We start from the raw sequence: 16,706 nt of genomic DNA on the forward strand, positions 1-16,706 counted from the left end.
TTCCCAAACATTTACATACACTATTAAAGTGGTTTGGATGCATGGAATTGGTATTATTCCTCCCACACATGCATGCTCTCCTGTTTCTGAAGGAAAAGGGGAATTTTTGTTTGTTTTGTGGGTTTGGGGGGTATGGATTGTTTTTTACACAAGTAGGATCCTAAAACCAGCTAAAACCTGGTAAAGGCTGTGCATCGAGGTATAGCATCCAGTATAAGTTTACTTCTGGCAATGTTATTTTCTTGTTAATTAACTGGATTGCAGGCTTTTTAATTAATCATCTATTACAAAATTCCTCTGCATCCTGTACACAACTGGAAGGCATTAACATACAACTATTCTGACCTTTACCTAGCTGCACACTAGGGGTGAAGAGATCCCTTCTCATGCTGGCACAGGAAGGGGAACACCTGGACCACCTGATTGTACTCCTAGGTATATTTAAACCACCAATGCCCATTTATTTTTCTACCTTATGCTTTTTTCTCCCTGTCCACACACCTTCAGGCCTCACCTTGACATCTCTATGGGCAATGTTCATTGAATGCAGATACTGGATGGCTGTCCCGATGTCTCTCATTATTTCAGAGGCCTCTATAAATACAATTTTAGAGAAAGGTCACATTAACATTCCCACCGTAACTCAGGGACATGCCTAGGAATGCCTACGACTTACAAACAGCTTGCTGGAATACAGGGCTAGCGTCAAGACTAGAAAACCTAAAATTAGCCCTAACAGCTGTGTTTTGGTTTTGCAGGCAACCATTCCCCCTAATTCCTGGGCTGCTCCTCCTGAGAAGGCATCGAACGGAACCGTTGAGATCCTGCTTTTGATGAGCTTGTAAAGCTGGGTTTCCTTTGCTCGCCAGAAAAGCAGCAAGAGCAGAGCAGGTATGCAAGCCACATGCAAGACTGAGGAGAAAGAAGCCCCCACCAGGACATGTCCTCTACTGCCCAAGACAGAAGTTTCACTCTCAGCTTCTAGTGCAGGAGTAATAGGCAAGAGGAGGATCTAACAGATCTTCTAGAAGTAGAGCAACAGAACAACCCAGCAATTTTAGGATCAGTCACGTCTTTATTCCTCACTGCCTTTAGAAGTTTTTTTCCTCAGGAAAAACAAAATCATCAGTTCAATTCTGCAAAGCCCAAACTGCCACCTTGAAATACTGTTTTGAAAATTCAGTGTAACCCCAATGGGAAATTGTAGTGTTTGGTGAGCTGCCTTGCAGCAGCAGCACTCTCAAAGCCTGGAAGAGTTCAGTTACATAGGGAAAGGTTTCAGAGCAGGGAGGAGTGACATTCCCATTGTATCAAGTGAGCATTATATTACATCTCTGCTGACAGGGAAACGATTAGCAACTTAACCGGATCCTCTGTTTTCTGCATAGGCAGAAACCTCAGCTGCAGCAGTGAGAGAGAGTTAGAAATTCTCATACTGCAACCTGGAACCTTTTTTTACATGCTTGAGACTGAAACTGCACCATCTCGGGCAAGGACAATCAGAAGGCACAAACACTCATCTTCTTCAGGGAAAAACCTCCTTCCTGGCCCAGGTCACAATCTCTAGCTCCTAATGGGAAGTTGTGGCTGATACATATACAGCCAGTGAACCTGGGGAATCCAGTGGAACTGGGCTCATTTATCTCAGGAAAGAATGGAGGCGGTTTTGCTGTTTAAGACTCCCAGCTGATTTCTGAGTAAGTATTTAGAATGCTATACAACGCTATCTAATGTAGAAAAATCATGTTTTTAGCAGAGTGGAGTCACTAATGATCACAGAACCAGTTTCCCTCCTGGAATTCGGCATTTTGGAGAGGAACAAGTAAAGTTCCTGAAAATGCTCATTTTCCCTGCACAAGTCTCTAATACCACTTAAAGGCTGCAAAACACAGGCTAAAAAAAAAATTAATAATCCCTGGCACCTACACCAGACTTGCAGAACAGCCACAGTAATTTATAAGTTCAGGTGTAAATTTGTCTTCATTTTATCAGGATGCTAGTTACAAACGTTAACAATTTTACTCCTGAGCAGGAACAAGCTTTTATCGGTTGTGACTGGATGAGGAGAACCACTGTCAAGTACCTCTGTGGTACTCTGCAAATAATATATAGCTAAGAGAATAAAAATGGCAAGACTAGTCTGTGGCAAGCTCTGTCACTGACTCATAGGAGGTCTTTCAATTCGCACGTAGTCCCTGTATAGATAAGCAGACTTGTTTACGGTGTGGCTAATAACACTTCCTTTCAAGTAGTACTTAAAACCCTTGACTAAGAGATGTTTCATCGAAAGTGATTTGCTCATTATGTTCATCACCTCACAGTATAGCTGTGCACAGTGATGTTGCTTGAGGGGCAGCCAGAAGAGAAATCACAGCAGGAGCTGTGCTGATCATGTTAGAGGTGGTCTGGCAGGAGACCAGGGACTTGAGCAACAGAGGCTGCGGTGGTTCAGAAATGAAGAAGCTGAGCAGATCTGTATGAAGAGTTTTCCTCTAAACCTTCCACACTGTGCCTGAACTTGGTCATTTCTGGTAATTCCTGATCTTCACAAATTTTGAAAAATAACTGCTTAATACGGAGCTCAATAGAAAACAAATAAATAATTATCCAAGTCAAAGAAAAAAATCCTGTAAGGGAACTAAGCAAGGGGACACAACGAGAGAAGCAATCTTTCACAAACTTCAATTTTAAACGTGTGAATTTCACCTCTCTCAGTGAAAGCTTGATCTCCTCTCTCCTGGATCCTGCTAAACAGCTCTCCTCCTTCCATGCTGAAACAAAGAGCACAAAAAAGCCCACCTTACAAGAGCAGAAAAGACCAAGTTAACATCTGACTATGCATCCACAGAATCACACACAACCACAGCAGGAACAGATTACAAAAGATTACATGCTGCCTCCTATGCCAATGCTTCCTGAACATCACACTCATTTGAATCAATGCACAAAGCCATTCTGATATGGAATAAACTGAAAACAAAACAGTAACAATAAACTGAAAACAAGACCAAGGAGTTCTGATGCTTTCAGTTTAATGTACCCAGTCCCAAGGAAGCTTGGAAGTCAGATATGCTGGCACTGGGAGGCTGTTTTTTTGTAAGGGTTGGAGAGAAAAGAAAAAGAAAGAAGGAAGCAAAGATAATTTGTCCCCAGTGAAGACAACAGTAACTGTGGTATTAGAGGTCAAGTCAAAATAATAGCAGAAAGGAACATGTCAGATCACTGGATTTACACCCGAAATCGACGACAATCACAATCAAAGCTCATCATATTTGTAGAGACGTATCTCTTAAGACTGTATTGATAAGTCAATGCTTTAATGAGGACAACTGACACGGACTACAAGGAAAACTTACTTTCAGTTAAGGTTTCTCACACAAGATGCTGAAGCAGCTCTACATTTCCCTACCAGTTCCATAAAGACAGCAAAAGGTCTGCTGTGCAAACCCAAATCCCACTGCTGAGAAAGCTCACCCAGCTGCCACCTAAGGCAACATATTCCCCCATTCCCTCCAGGCCCTCAAAGGGCAATGCTTGGTGAAGGCTGCTGCTGGTGCATACCATTCCATGACAATGAGGAGGCATCTCTTTCCATGATGTATATTCTCATAAACATCCAGAACATGGACAATGTGGGGACACCCTGATGCTCGCCAATGATACTCGACTTCCTGACGGGCTTTTGGGTTGTCATACAGGAGCTGTAAAGAAATAGGAGACAAATGTCAGTCAGGCAGTATCATTCTGCTTTAAATTGGCACCTACAGGTATTTGAGCTCAAAGATGGGGGCAAAAGCTACTCTTAGCACTTTCTCCAGCCAAAGGATGACAATCCATCATAAGACTTTCATTATCTCTGGGCTGTCTGGCTTCCTAGATTGAGGAACACAGAAACAACTGGTCCCTTGGAACTGGAAGGACCTTGAGTGGCAGTAAGGAGAGATCTCAAATCTCAGATGAATCCCACCTGTGGATGGGAAACCACAATGTTTTCCTACTTGTTTGCAGCACTTGCCAACAGAGAAGAATCCCTCTGCTAAGGACAATAACCCTCCCACCTGCCCGGAAAAGAGACCTCTAGGTTCACTGCAGATCCCTTCAGCTCAGTGAGATTTAAAACAATGAGGACCTTCACACTGACTCTGAACATGCTTAAATACTACCAAATTTCTGACCCCATCAGAACCCCATCTGACCCTGACCCATGAGGGTCAGAAAGGGACCTTTATCTAGATGCTTGAACACCTTTCTTGGTCACATGCAAGGCCAGGTTGTTTTAAAGGTGCTAATCTCTAGAGGGGAGGTAAGAGCTCATCCTTCCTGATTCTGCAACCTTGTCCACAGGAAATGCATACAAGGTTGTACACAAGAGGTCCTTGCCTATTTGAAGAACTGCTCTGCATCAGATCCTGCAATGGAGCTTTTGTGCTGAATCATGTCTTTTCTCATCTGCGTCATCTCTCGACACCACCAACTCTTTGTGACACCCTTTTCTGCACATTTGTATGGTTCCTACACAATACAGCTGTGATCCGAGTTTGGTACTTTATGCCCTATAGTAATGATAATTGTAATGATGGAGTAGCAACAAAACTGATGGTATATAAAGCATTGTTAAATGCACTGAAACAGAATAAAAAAGATGCCAAGAACAATCAACTCTGATCTATTAGCCTTGGAAAAGGACTACACCAACGCTGGGGGACACACAATGATACTGTTTTCAAACAGAAAACAAAAAGTATCATTGCTGCACTATTGGGCCTTGGCCTGAAGCTCTTCTCATTCATGTTTGCTATCAGGTCTCAGTCAAAACACAACTCCAGTGTAATTGCTGAAAACAAGTATTAACATGTAACCTGTCATTAGGGACCAATGAATCAGACTAGGACTGTTTTTCTACCCAATTGCCAAGCTAAGGCACAAATGGTGTCACAAGCACCTCTCAATATAGGGAAACTTATAGGAAAAGAGTTGCAAATTCTGGTTTCTTTATTGACTCCAATATAATTTACGTCACCGGGGGAAAAAAAAAACCAACCCCAAACCAAACCACAGCCCTAAACTTACAGTGGTGCTTCAACATCCTTTTCAGCAACAGACACCATAACCAGGCAGGAAAGGCCTGTAACATGTTACAAAATGCTGGGGAAGCGCTTGGGAACCGCTTGGACAGAAGGCAAGAGGCTTCTCCCCTTTTTGAGGCTGGGAACAGGAAAAGGGTGACAAGTACTCCTCTGCTGAGTGCACTTTTGTGAAGCACAGAGAGGCTGCAGGAAGGCATGAGTGGCCTCAGGAGCAGTGAAGGGGCAGGGAGCCCCACCACCGTGACCGCCCTGCAGGCTCCCTCAGCTCTGCTCCAAAGGCTCCAGCATGACGCCAGATCTGCAGCAGTGCAAGGAGCTGAAGAAGCTTTCTTGCCAAGTTCAATGCCCTCGCAGCCAACCTACTTCTTCCACAGCTGTCATTCTGCACCCAAAGCACACCCTTTTGAGATCACTATCCGCCTCTTCCTTCCTGCTCCAGCCTGGCTGTGGCCTGATTTCCAACACAAATAACTTCCTAAAGAAAGAGATGGCTCCAATTTGGACAAAAAGCCCATTAGCAAGTCCAAGCCAGTTGCTTTACTTCTTTCAGCCATCAGCCCATTCAGCAGCTTTTCCTTCACAGCCACTGTGTTCTAGCTCAGTGGGACTGTCTATCAGCATTTTCCCCTCCGCCCTTCTGAGTTTGGGCTGTTGCCTAGAGGTCTCTTTTAAAAGTTCATTAAATTACATGTGCAACAATAAAGCCCAAACACTCTCAGGACTAACCAGGCCGTTTAGAAAAGCATTACAGGGTCTACTGCTTGGATGTTACTGGATTAATGCCACTTCTGAGCTTCAAAACTTTCTCACCTATCCTGTGCTACTAATGAGACATAACCATCCTCTTTACAAACATTAACTGCACTATAAGCTGTGTATCCTGTGCTTCTACAGTGTGCAGAGGTGTTGTTTTTCATGTCTGCACCAAACACTTACGAAAATTGCTACACAGAATTGGATTCTCGCTTTCTAAAGAGCTTTTACAAGGCATTTCGATACACACAAGGATGCTGCAGTTTCTTTTTTCCACCCCTAAAAGCAAGTTTCATGTACTCCTTAGTGCCAAGTTTGAATGTACTCATGTCAAGATGACACCTGGAGAAGCAGAGAAAAGGAAATGCAAAAATAAAGAGCAGATACTCATACCAAGCAACATCTGATATATCAACCAACTGTTAACCTTTGGATTTCTCCTTCTGAGCCTTAAAAATAAGTTACATCTTTTCCTTATGTCTAAAACTGGAAGCCTTAACTATACCTTTTAAGACATCTTAAAGATGCAGACACCTGTAAAATGAAAGCCAGGCAGGTTGAAAACACCAATTCCGACAAAATTTAGGTGACGATTTAAAACCACAGACTGAAAGTATGGCCCTGCAGTATTTAACACACTTGCAAAGAACATAAATGGACATTCTGCCACCTTCTTGAGCCTGAAGAGAGGCTGTGCTTCTACTGCTGCAATAGCTTTGAGCAGACTATGACCAAGTTGCTCTGACAATCTGCACAAGTGCGGAGGTAGCTCTGAACAGGTAAGTTCTGCAGCACTGTGGTTCATGCTGGTTTGTCACACTATCAGCTCCAGGAGTCCCCAGTCATCCCTCTAGAATTCCCACACAGTTTGGCTGAGTCACAGCTTGTCACGATGGGCTGTGGGCAGGATCATGAACTGACCTAACTTCAAAACAAGACAAACCCAAGAGACATGCCATACTCGAAGCTTTTCAGGAAGCCACATCAGTGATCCCATGCACAGTGCATGGGATCTGCACAGCTGTAGACTCTGCATAGCAGCATGGGGATGCCCGTGTCTGTGGTCAGACAATATAGTTTGGAATAGGAACCACACACTAGAAAACTGTATTTTTGCTGGAGATCTGCATTACTGAACCTAAAAAAAGCAGATGAAGCAAGTATTAACAGCTACTTACAGAGAGAACACCAAAACCAGAGGCGATGAAAGGCAAGAAAATACAGGAGCTCTAACTCTTAGTGATTCACACAACTCGTCTTTAGTATCTGAAAAAGCTGGAGAGGGAAGAGAGCTAAGCCATAGGGTGTGCGCAGCCTGCTTCTGAGGATCAATGGCGCAGGCAGACTGCCCAGGATGCCCTGGGTAATTCAGGGCCTGGGCAGCGGAGGGAGGCCTCATCTCATTGTTCTGGGGTAAAGGCCTAGCTCGGGTTAGCAACCCCACGCAGAAATGAACTACCCAGCTGTGCGAAACCTCCCTCTGCACAATCTCAACAGAAAAAAAGAAAAGATGGGACTAAAAGAAGCAACACAGTATCCTGCAACTGCTTTTCCACGGATTCAGTATTGTGTAAGCAAAAAAGAATAGCAGGAACCCTCATACCTTTACGGTCTGAAATACAGAAAATAGCCTTCTAAGGACTTCAGGGAGTGGCAAGTGATTTTTCTGGACTCTGAAATTGTAGCAACAGAGAGAGAAGATATCCCTGGGCGCAGGTACGGAACAGGCTGAGGACAGGGAACAGTGACTTCTCTGCGACTTTAATATGCACTAGTGGGTTACACACATTATTATTACACCTGCTGTCTGTTCCCTACAGAGGGGATTAAGACCCCCACATATGCCTTTTATTGATTTTAAACTTCAGCAATTCCTCCTAGTTCCAAACAGTTGCCGTGCTTGAACTGGAACTGTTACAGCCTCAGCTCTCATCTATTGCACGTGCTACGTTAAAGCAGCACCTGACGCTGCAAGCAGCTTTTACTTACTTGCACCAGTTCCAGAACCCGAACTCTCCCTTCAGCAAACAAGCAGTTTTATAATCTCTACACTATCTTCCTCCCAGGAAGGTTTCCCATTATTAAAACAGAAATGGGACAGCAGAAACTTTCATTCCCAGGGATACTCAGCATGTAACACTGATATATAGGCTCTTAAATGTAGCTTTATTTATTTTGCTAGCTGGAAAAAAAAAAAAAAAGGTGTAAGTGGGTAAATGTCTGACTTTTGCTTTCTTTCCTCGTTGCATGTAGCTGTCACAAAAATGCTGAATCCTACAAATAAGCCTTGGAATCTAAATTCACACTGATGCACAGAAACTAACATGGTTTGCTGCAGAGCAGCTCTTCCAGGCTTTCTTTATTCAAGAGGGGCTGATGGCAAAAGGAGGCTTGGATCATGTTTCTTTCCTCTTCTTTCTCCCCTATGCTACAAAAAGAAGAGGATTAGAGAAACAGAGCTATCACTATGGCTTTGAACATTTTGTCTTTTATCATATCTTGATTATTTGCACTACGTCCATTAATACAATGTTAACAATCTTTATGTTTCTAGATCTCTTCACAAGGGATAAAGCCATTCTTTGTGTTAGAACACTAAAGGGATTGAAATTATCAAGGTTTTCTTCTTCACGCACCAGCACTGCCAGTCAGTCAAGCTGCAGCAAGAAGCATGTGGTGCTTTGCAACAGCAGCCCGGCAGGCAGGGAAATCCACACATGCAAATCCCAAAGAAAGCACACACTGAATTTTTAGTTTAACTAAAAAAGAAGACATTTCTGCTCAAATTAGCACTGAAGCATCAGTCAAGAAACAAGAGACAGGCACTTTGCGCAGGGCAGGCTCAGGTGGTGGATCATCACTAAATCTTTCACTTTTCTGCTTTTATTTCAAATCCAGCTTAGGCTATTAGAAATTAAATCCGCTCAGAGGCTTCATTGAAACAAACTGTCATCCTGATTCCCACAGAGCTGCCCAAGCTGCTGCTGCAGTTGGCATTACCCAGCATCTCCATCAGTGCTCAAGCAGACAGCTGCTCCCAGAGGTGGGCTCCTCCAAGTTCATTAGTAACAGTCAGTAATAACAGACAAGCGGTGCGATCCTGCAACACTCCTGCCTGTGGTATCTAATCCTTTCACTCAACCTACTGTGTACCAGGGTTTACTGTCTGCAGTGAGGGACCCTTCTTTACCTACCTCTACTCCCCATGCTTCCAATCTCTCCTCAGCTCATCCTTTGAAATAGCAAAAGCTACAACAGATCTTTGGTATCTCGCCAGCGTAAGTGAGATGAAGAGGGCTCAGAGGGGACTGCTCACATGTGGTGTCAGAGTTGCGCTCTGAAACCAATTTCCTGCTGACACACAGGGTTTCGCATTCCTTAAGCATGCATTGTAAGGGGAAAACAGGAGGGAAGAGTAGAATGGACAAAAAGAACAGATTAAGATGTGCTCCTTTGTAAGAGTTTGTGCACTGGCCATGCAGCAAATCCACTGAAGAGTTTAGCTCTCCGAGCACTCCTGCTTCTCCTTCCTCAGGGAGCACACATCATATGAATATTATTCTGCTCCAAGCCTCTCTCCTGTAGTGAATCATCTAGGTCTTCTAAAAATCACTTTGGTGTGGTTCTGGATGTTATTTATTATAGCAGTATTCAAATCACCACTGGGCACTCAACATGATTCTACAGCCTGAGATAAATAAATGAGACATCACTATTAATTCCCTAATTATACACGCATCTAGCCATTCACTCTGTAAAGGTCAACTGTCTTTGTTCATAAATGTTAGCCAATATGGCATATACAACCGAAACGGCAATGCAGTGCGTCAGTATACATTTGAACACGCAAGGTTAACAAAAGGCAGGCACAAAAATGAGCGAAAAATGGCCACGAAGAAAAGCGACTGTCCTGAGGAATATTCTGATAATATTACACGAAGCTATTTGAACTGCAGTGCCAAAGGTATGTGACTGTCCATCCAATACTGTGGGATATATATAAATCTAAATAAAAAGCATGCCATGCATTTTGCTACAACCATAAGATTAGTTTGCATTTTAATACAGCACTTGCTCTGCTATGTGAATGCAAAAATAATTCTTACTGGCACCTTAAGATTCCAGCTAGACTCCGCTGTGACAGCTACAAACCAGCTACACACAGCTTCTACTTTATTCAAAACACTGCAACCATAGTTTAAAAGGGAAATAAATCACCAACAGCTACTAACATGCTGTTACCAGACAAGAACATCCTTAAATGCTTGTTTACAAGTGAAGGCCTAGAGATCATCTCTCCACCTTCTCTTCCTGACAACTCCTTCCACAGAACACTGCTGTGTAGCCAGCACTGACAGCAGCAGCACTCAATACCTGCAGTCAATATGCAGCATCCAGGGAGACCTGCTCTGAAGGCCTTTCTGAAACCCAGACACACCACAAACATCCTTTCTTAGCCTGCTTCTTTAATATGCATATTATGACCATCCAAGGTGAAACAAAACTGGGCAGTGCTCTGAAGCTCTTTTCACTCTTGGTTTTAAAACCTCTTTCTTCTCTGGAGGCAGACAGAAATGCGGGACCAATAGGGAAGCCACAGGATTTGTGCTGACACTCTTTCAGTGTCTGATCTTTGGTCTGTGGGACCCTGATCTGGTTCTGCTCGACAACAAGATGCTCCTCACCACCACAACTATCACCTACTTCCTCAAAGAAGGATTTGACTGTAGCACCCGCAGGCACACAGGACAGGACATCTGGCAGCCGCAGCCCCTAAAACCGCAGTGTGCTCAGCCTGATTGCTCTGCAGCACTGCTCCGCCTACAGTGCGCACATAGGGTACCAGCATAAGGCCATGGAGAATATGCCCCACTTCAGCTGGGCATATGCTCCACTCCAGTATAAGTTTTCCCTAAACTTGTACAGCATAAATACCTACAATAAATCGGGGTTGTAATTAAAATAATCTGGAGCTCCACCACCTAAATTTCTGAGTTGAGGAAAAGAAAACCTAAAATCCCAGCTGAAAGCTATGACACTTTATAGTTTCACTCTAGTGTCTGAAACGAGGTTTGTCTTTGGAAGGGAAAAGAGAGGAAAAAACCCCCTCAACAAAACCTTCACTCCTGCCAGCTATGAGTTCATAAATTCTCCTAACAAGGATTCAGGTGACTTGGCTTCAGTAATTCATATCTCCCAGTCCTTGGCTGGTCAAAAGTAATAGAGCTTGCTTGTGAAACTTTGCTGTTTAAGAAAATTCCAACAGTATAAAATCCTGTGGCACCTCCTCAGGTCACAAACCCATCAAACTTTCCCTCTGCTTTGACTTCAGCAACTCATAGAACAGTAAAACTAATTCAAGACTATAACCTTGATCTCCCAAGTGTCTAACACCTTTATATGCTTGAATCAAAGATATGAAAGATCACTTAAACCTTTGGGACATACACTGTGGCCAACAGTTTTGCTACCCTCCAGTAATGAAACTTCCCACAGTGAGGACACATCTTGCCTTTACACGAGAACTATGGCCATCACAAAACCCTCCCATTTGTTTTTTTAAGTGTCAGTTGTATTTCCTTACCTTTACCTCTCTCCTATGCAATGACTGCGATGCAGGAATACCCAAAAAAAAAACATGTTAGCACTTCTCATGGTCATGAAATGGGATGGAACATGTCTGCCAGGATGTGACCCTCTCACACGCTTCCCAGTATTGACAGCCACAGTTAGCAAGTTCCATTTTAAACACCCCTAACACCCTCTCCTCCCAATAATGATTTTTTTTTAATAGATACGGTCTTACACTTCTGTTTAAAACCAAACAAATGAAAGAGCAAAGATAATAGATGCTATGCAGAGTGCTTAATGCTCATTTCCATGCAAACTGCCATGAAACCCACCTGTACAGCTGTGTAGGACAGCAGGACAATGCTACCAGGATTATCAAGGCATGGTGCACCTTTGATGGAGCAGGATGTGACAGAAGGCACAGACCAGAACAAAGAAGTACTGAGAAGATCTAAGCCTGATGTTCTATTTCTAGTCTTCATGCTAATAAGCGGTATCAAAACTAACACAGAAGTGATAATACTGAACAAGGTAGAAGCAAAAATTAGCAACATGCTTAATCTCATTAACAACAGATAACAGTAGCTCCAAGAGGAGTCTGTGATGCTCCCAGCCTTTCTCTATAGCTCTTGCATGTGTGACTACAGTCAGGAAGATTAAGCCACTTGAGAACTCCCAGGAAGTCTTTGCCATGCTTTCCCAGTAAAGAGGCCGCTGGGGTGCATGCTGGATTCATGCTGTAGGCACTTAACATGTCACTCTACCCTGCACCCTAGCACCACATTTTAACAGTTAATACCTTAATGAGCTTCCCCCCACCACTGCAGCCCCACCATCTGGCAGCAAACTTCAGAATGAAGAGACCATCCTCTCATACCACTGCCTGCACACCCAAACTCCCTTTTAGCTGACACTCCCTCCATTTCCACATGAATTTAAGATCCATCCATGCATGCAAAGGTTAGCAATATGCCACCCGAGGGCAGGTCTCTGATGTACTGCTGTTCTTCCTCCTTCCACGTTTTCTTTCTCTACACCCACATTTGTGCTTTCTGCCATGTGACATACCAGGCCAAGTAGTATCTCTCTCTTCTGTTGCACTGTCTACCTCAAGTAGTCCTAAATCATCCAAACACAAGAACCCAGAAATAAACAAAGAACTCTCAAATCTTCCTTCTCCCATTCCATAGGGCTTATCTTCTTCTTTTAAGCCTTACTTCAGGGGACACTTGCTAAATCCCAGACACCAGTGGCACTGACAGAACCTCATGTCCCACACCTGATTCTTCACCCAGTTCTTGAGAATATAACTCTAGTGACTCTGTCCAGCACAACATCAAACACGCAGTCCTGAAAGCTGCAACCTGTGGGACCTTGGCTTGTCTTCAGAAACAAGACAAAGTCCCAAAACCTTCAGCAAGGACACTGGTAAGATTTCTCTTCAAATCATTGCTGTATCTGCTTTCGCACTTACGTTTGTGCAAGCTCTGCCACTGGCATTTGCAAGCAAAGATCTAAAGCTATTTCTAAGTCACAACTCAGTAGACAGCTCAGTGGTTGATGGTTTGAAGTTCCATCAAGCATGAAGATCCTCAAAACTGCTTACTGCATATAGCAAAAATATGACAGAGAATGGTGTAACTGTGAATGGAAACAAAACCCTGCAGCATTCAGCAAAGGACAGACATGCAAAGGAAGCCATTAAGAGAATGAGGAAAGTAAATTTCTCTCCCAAGACTTCTTGTGCTTATTTTGAACATATATTCTAAAGCCAAGGAAACTATTACATAGGAAAGGAAAGAAATAAACTGGGGGAAGAGGGAATTCAACAGATGGAGCCAACGTAAGCAAGTGACAGTGCAGTAAACCCGTTATTTATGTTGCAGTTCTCATTGATTCATTTTCCTCAGTGCACTAGCTTGGCCACCCAGGGTTCCAGCTCTGCTTTGCCCAACAGCATCAGGATCTAGCAATCAAACCATCACTTTTCTCCCAAGCCCCAGAGCACACTCCTGGAACAGCTCATGCTTTACAGCACTCACTACTTGATTAAGTGCTCTTTAATATCCAGGACACTGGGGAACACATACTTCCTAGAAGACATACTTCCTAGAAGTGGGAACTGCCAGTTCATACCAAGCATAACAGTCCTTCCCAGTTCCTTTCAGAAACCTAGAAACCTTCAAGAAACACCATGTAAGCTGCCTTTAAGGAAGATTCCCCCACCACATAAATGCCCCATCTAAACTAATCCCCTCCTGAGCCACAGCTCCCCTTTATCCAAACCTGTTTAGGTATTTGCTCAGTCCATCCAGGCTCCCACCCTGCCTGGTCAAGCCCCAAACCCCTGGAGGTTCTCCTTCAACAGCCCAGCACTTTCGCTAGCCCCAAGCAGACTTCATCTCCCCTAAGCTCCAGAAGGCAAGGAATATCTTTCCTTTTTGCTGCCCACTGTATTTCAGTTCTCAGTCACCCAGCCTCTTGCTAAACATTCTTCATATTCTGAGACATGCTGTGGAGGGAGAGGTGGGAGCAGAGGGCTCCCTCCCCAGCAGCCATCTTCCATTTCTTTTCAGATGTTAGAGAGCTGCTTCACGTTCCCTGCAACCAGATAACAGAAAGCAGTCAGACACCACAAAGGCAGAACAGAGCAGCTTAAATTGAAGGGCACTTCTCTGACAAAGTCAAGAACATTTCCTTCACATTCCTGAATAACTTTCTCTCCACTCTTGTCTTGTGTTGGCTGCCTCATGACTACATATACAAAAGGAAGAGGAGGAGGATCCCAAGAATATTTGGAAGTCAAATGTTTTGATGCCTTGGCTAAAGCAGTGCCATGCTGAGGACTGCACAGGGGTCAGAAAAATGAGATGTAACAAAAGCACTGCTGAATCAAAATGATTCCAGGAATACAAATCCTTTTCATCCTTCCAATCTGAAGCATACATCCATTTCCCTCTCTTAAGGCACTGTCCTTTCCTCCCCCCATCCCTGCAGCAATATCTGCTTGCAATATCTGCTTGTGGTACACTGCAACGCTGGCTCATTTCCACAAGTCAGCATGCCTGAAAGAGAAGCCTGGGCTTGTGGGAGGAGGGAGTCAGAAAGTAGGGGCAAAGGAGAAAAGGGACTCAGAAGACATTTCTGGCCAAAAGTCACAGCTAACATTAGTACTGTGGAAACAGCTGCCCCATGAAAGCGTTAATGACTTCTGAGGTGATGATTTCACAAAAGCAAGGTGCCATCCAATACCATTCTCCCAGAGGTGACAGGAAGACATACCCACACTAAAGCCACGTTAGCAGAGAAACAGATTGTCTGAGCTGTGCAGCTGTTGGGCTCACAGCAGAGCCGACGCAGCACTCCACAGCAGGCAGTGGTGAGGAGAAAAGGCACTCGGCCATGATGTGCTTCCCATCACTTGAGAATACAGATCCCTAAGTGGAGACAGGAAGGGTGAAGGGAAACTGCAGATTTTGAACATCATGCAGCACTCTGTAAGACCTGGCTGATACTTGCTTAATAAACAGGATTTTGCCCAAGAGCTGTCAGGTGACGGTTATTTCAACTTTCATGGGTTAATCCTTCTATCACCAAAAATCACAGAATGGCTTGGGTTGGAAGGGTCCCTTTAAGGAAGGCACCTTAAAGATCACCTAGTCCCAAACCCCCTGCCATGGGCAGGGACACCCAAATGCTTGTGTATTTATTTACATGTGGCTATACAATCCTTTTCCAAGCTGTGGCCACTTTAAAAACCTTCAGAAACCTCTTGGTTTGTCTTCACCATTTGAGAATGTGTCAGAAGATGGAGGAGGGGGGTATTTGCCCAAATTCATATGCACACTTACAACCCTCCTGTTATAAGGGTTGCTCACAGCCAGCAAAAGATCAGCTCTGGAGAGCACCCCAGCATCCCTAGCACCGCAAGCTCCTTGATTCTCATGGCTCTGTTTTGGGTGAGGGAGGAGAATCCCTGAAGGTTCAGGGAAAGAACATCAAGACAATGATAGATGGTTCTCATCTCACAACTATGGTACAAGCTCAACCACATCAAATGCCAACACTTTCAAAACACTTCTTAATACTAGATGATGACACCAACTATTGCAGAATCTGGAGACATTTTTCAAACCTTCATGCACTGCATAACACATGGTAAAAGCAAGATTGCAAACTTCATGCATTAAACCTTGGAGCTTCTGAAGTCTCAGTTTCTTCTTTGCGGTTGACTGTTCTAAACTAAGAGGCTGGGATATTTTGAATATGGGGAATTTATAATCATCCATCACTAGCTGTATCTCCAACTGCAAGATCAGAATGATTTTAGTTAAAACTAAAAGCTTCCACAAAAAAAAATATACAACAGATTGGTAGAGAAGCTTCCTTAGGCTCTGGACAGAACTGCCGTTCAAACCCACCAAAGCCCCTGCATTTACACACCAGATAACCAACAGCTGATTTGCCTATTAAGTCTGGGTGCACAATCCACTTCCACATCCTTGCTGTGCCTGCACCAGGGTCTTAAACTTCACTACCTATGTCCTTACAGCTCTTATAGGGAACTCTGCTTGTCTACAGTCTGCTACGCCCCTCGTTTTCCTCTACTGGGACACAAGTTGGCAAAGTAGGGACATAGCCCTGAATTCCTCAGACCCCAGCTATAGGGCAACCACTATTTCAGGGATGGGTATGGCTATTCTTATTTCTCATGAGGAGTTTTAGAAGTTCCTGGGTGTTTCTAAGTTGGGGGAATACACTTTTTCTTTTATTTCATAAAGTTTTCACGCAGTCAAAATACCATTTCCTGTTCAGTTTGAAGGGATGTATTTCTAAAAACAATTATCACAAAAGCAAGGAAAAGCCTTAGTGAGGAACTCTCCTCAGGGGTACATGCGCTCATCATGCAGCGTGAGGGGGATGCAGAAGAGAACCTGAGAAAACACGACGCCTCTAAGGCAAGTTTCATGAGTGCTGGCAGAGCTGGAGAGCTGCACACCAGGACTCTCACAGGGTCTCTGGGGGATGCCATGCGATAGCTGCACTTAGTTTCTAGAACATACACTGACACAGCAAGCACTGGGGAAAATATTACTGCTCATTTCCCAAGGGACAGTTATATAAATACCTATGCCTGCTCCTCTGATATATCCCTGTGAGCCTTAGGTGAAAAGACCACAAGAACCTGGGACTTGAAATAGGAACGTGAAGCCTTTTCATAACAGGTTCTAATAGAGGGTGTTTCAGCCTGTGCATCAGAAAGAAAAATTATCTTGCCTTTTGAGAAAGATGGAA

General features: G+C 43.9%; 1 protein-coding gene across 4 annotated transcripts in view; it reads right to left on the reverse strand.

Annotated features, from left to right (window-relative positions):
- The window catches only part of MAPKAPK3 (MAPK activated protein kinase 3), a 113,294-nt gene that overhangs the window by 10,099 nt on the left and 86,489 nt on the right, over positions 1–16,706 (reverse strand). For all 4 annotated transcript variants that reach the window (XM_057407691.1, XM_057407693.1, XM_057407695.1 and 1 more), the window contains 3 exons: positions 3,562–3,701; positions 2,707–2,771; positions 515–594 (listed from right to left, as the gene is read on the reverse strand). In XM_057407691.1, coding sequence (XP_057263674.1) covers positions 515–594; positions 2,707–2,771; positions 3,562–3,701 — 285 coding nt within the window. The remainder of the gene's footprint in view (positions 1–514; positions 595–2,706; positions 2,772–3,561; positions 3,702–16,706) is intronic.

This window comes from Pezoporus wallicus, unplaced genomic scaffold (genome assembly GCF_028554395.1).
Source record: "Pezoporus wallicus isolate ANWC-B61680 ecotype Strahan unplaced genomic scaffold, APGP_CSIRO_Pwel_v1 contig_3568, whole genome shotgun sequence".
Classification (NCBI taxonomy): domain Eukaryota; kingdom Metazoa; phylum Chordata; class Aves; order Psittaciformes; family Psittacidae; genus Pezoporus; species Pezoporus wallicus.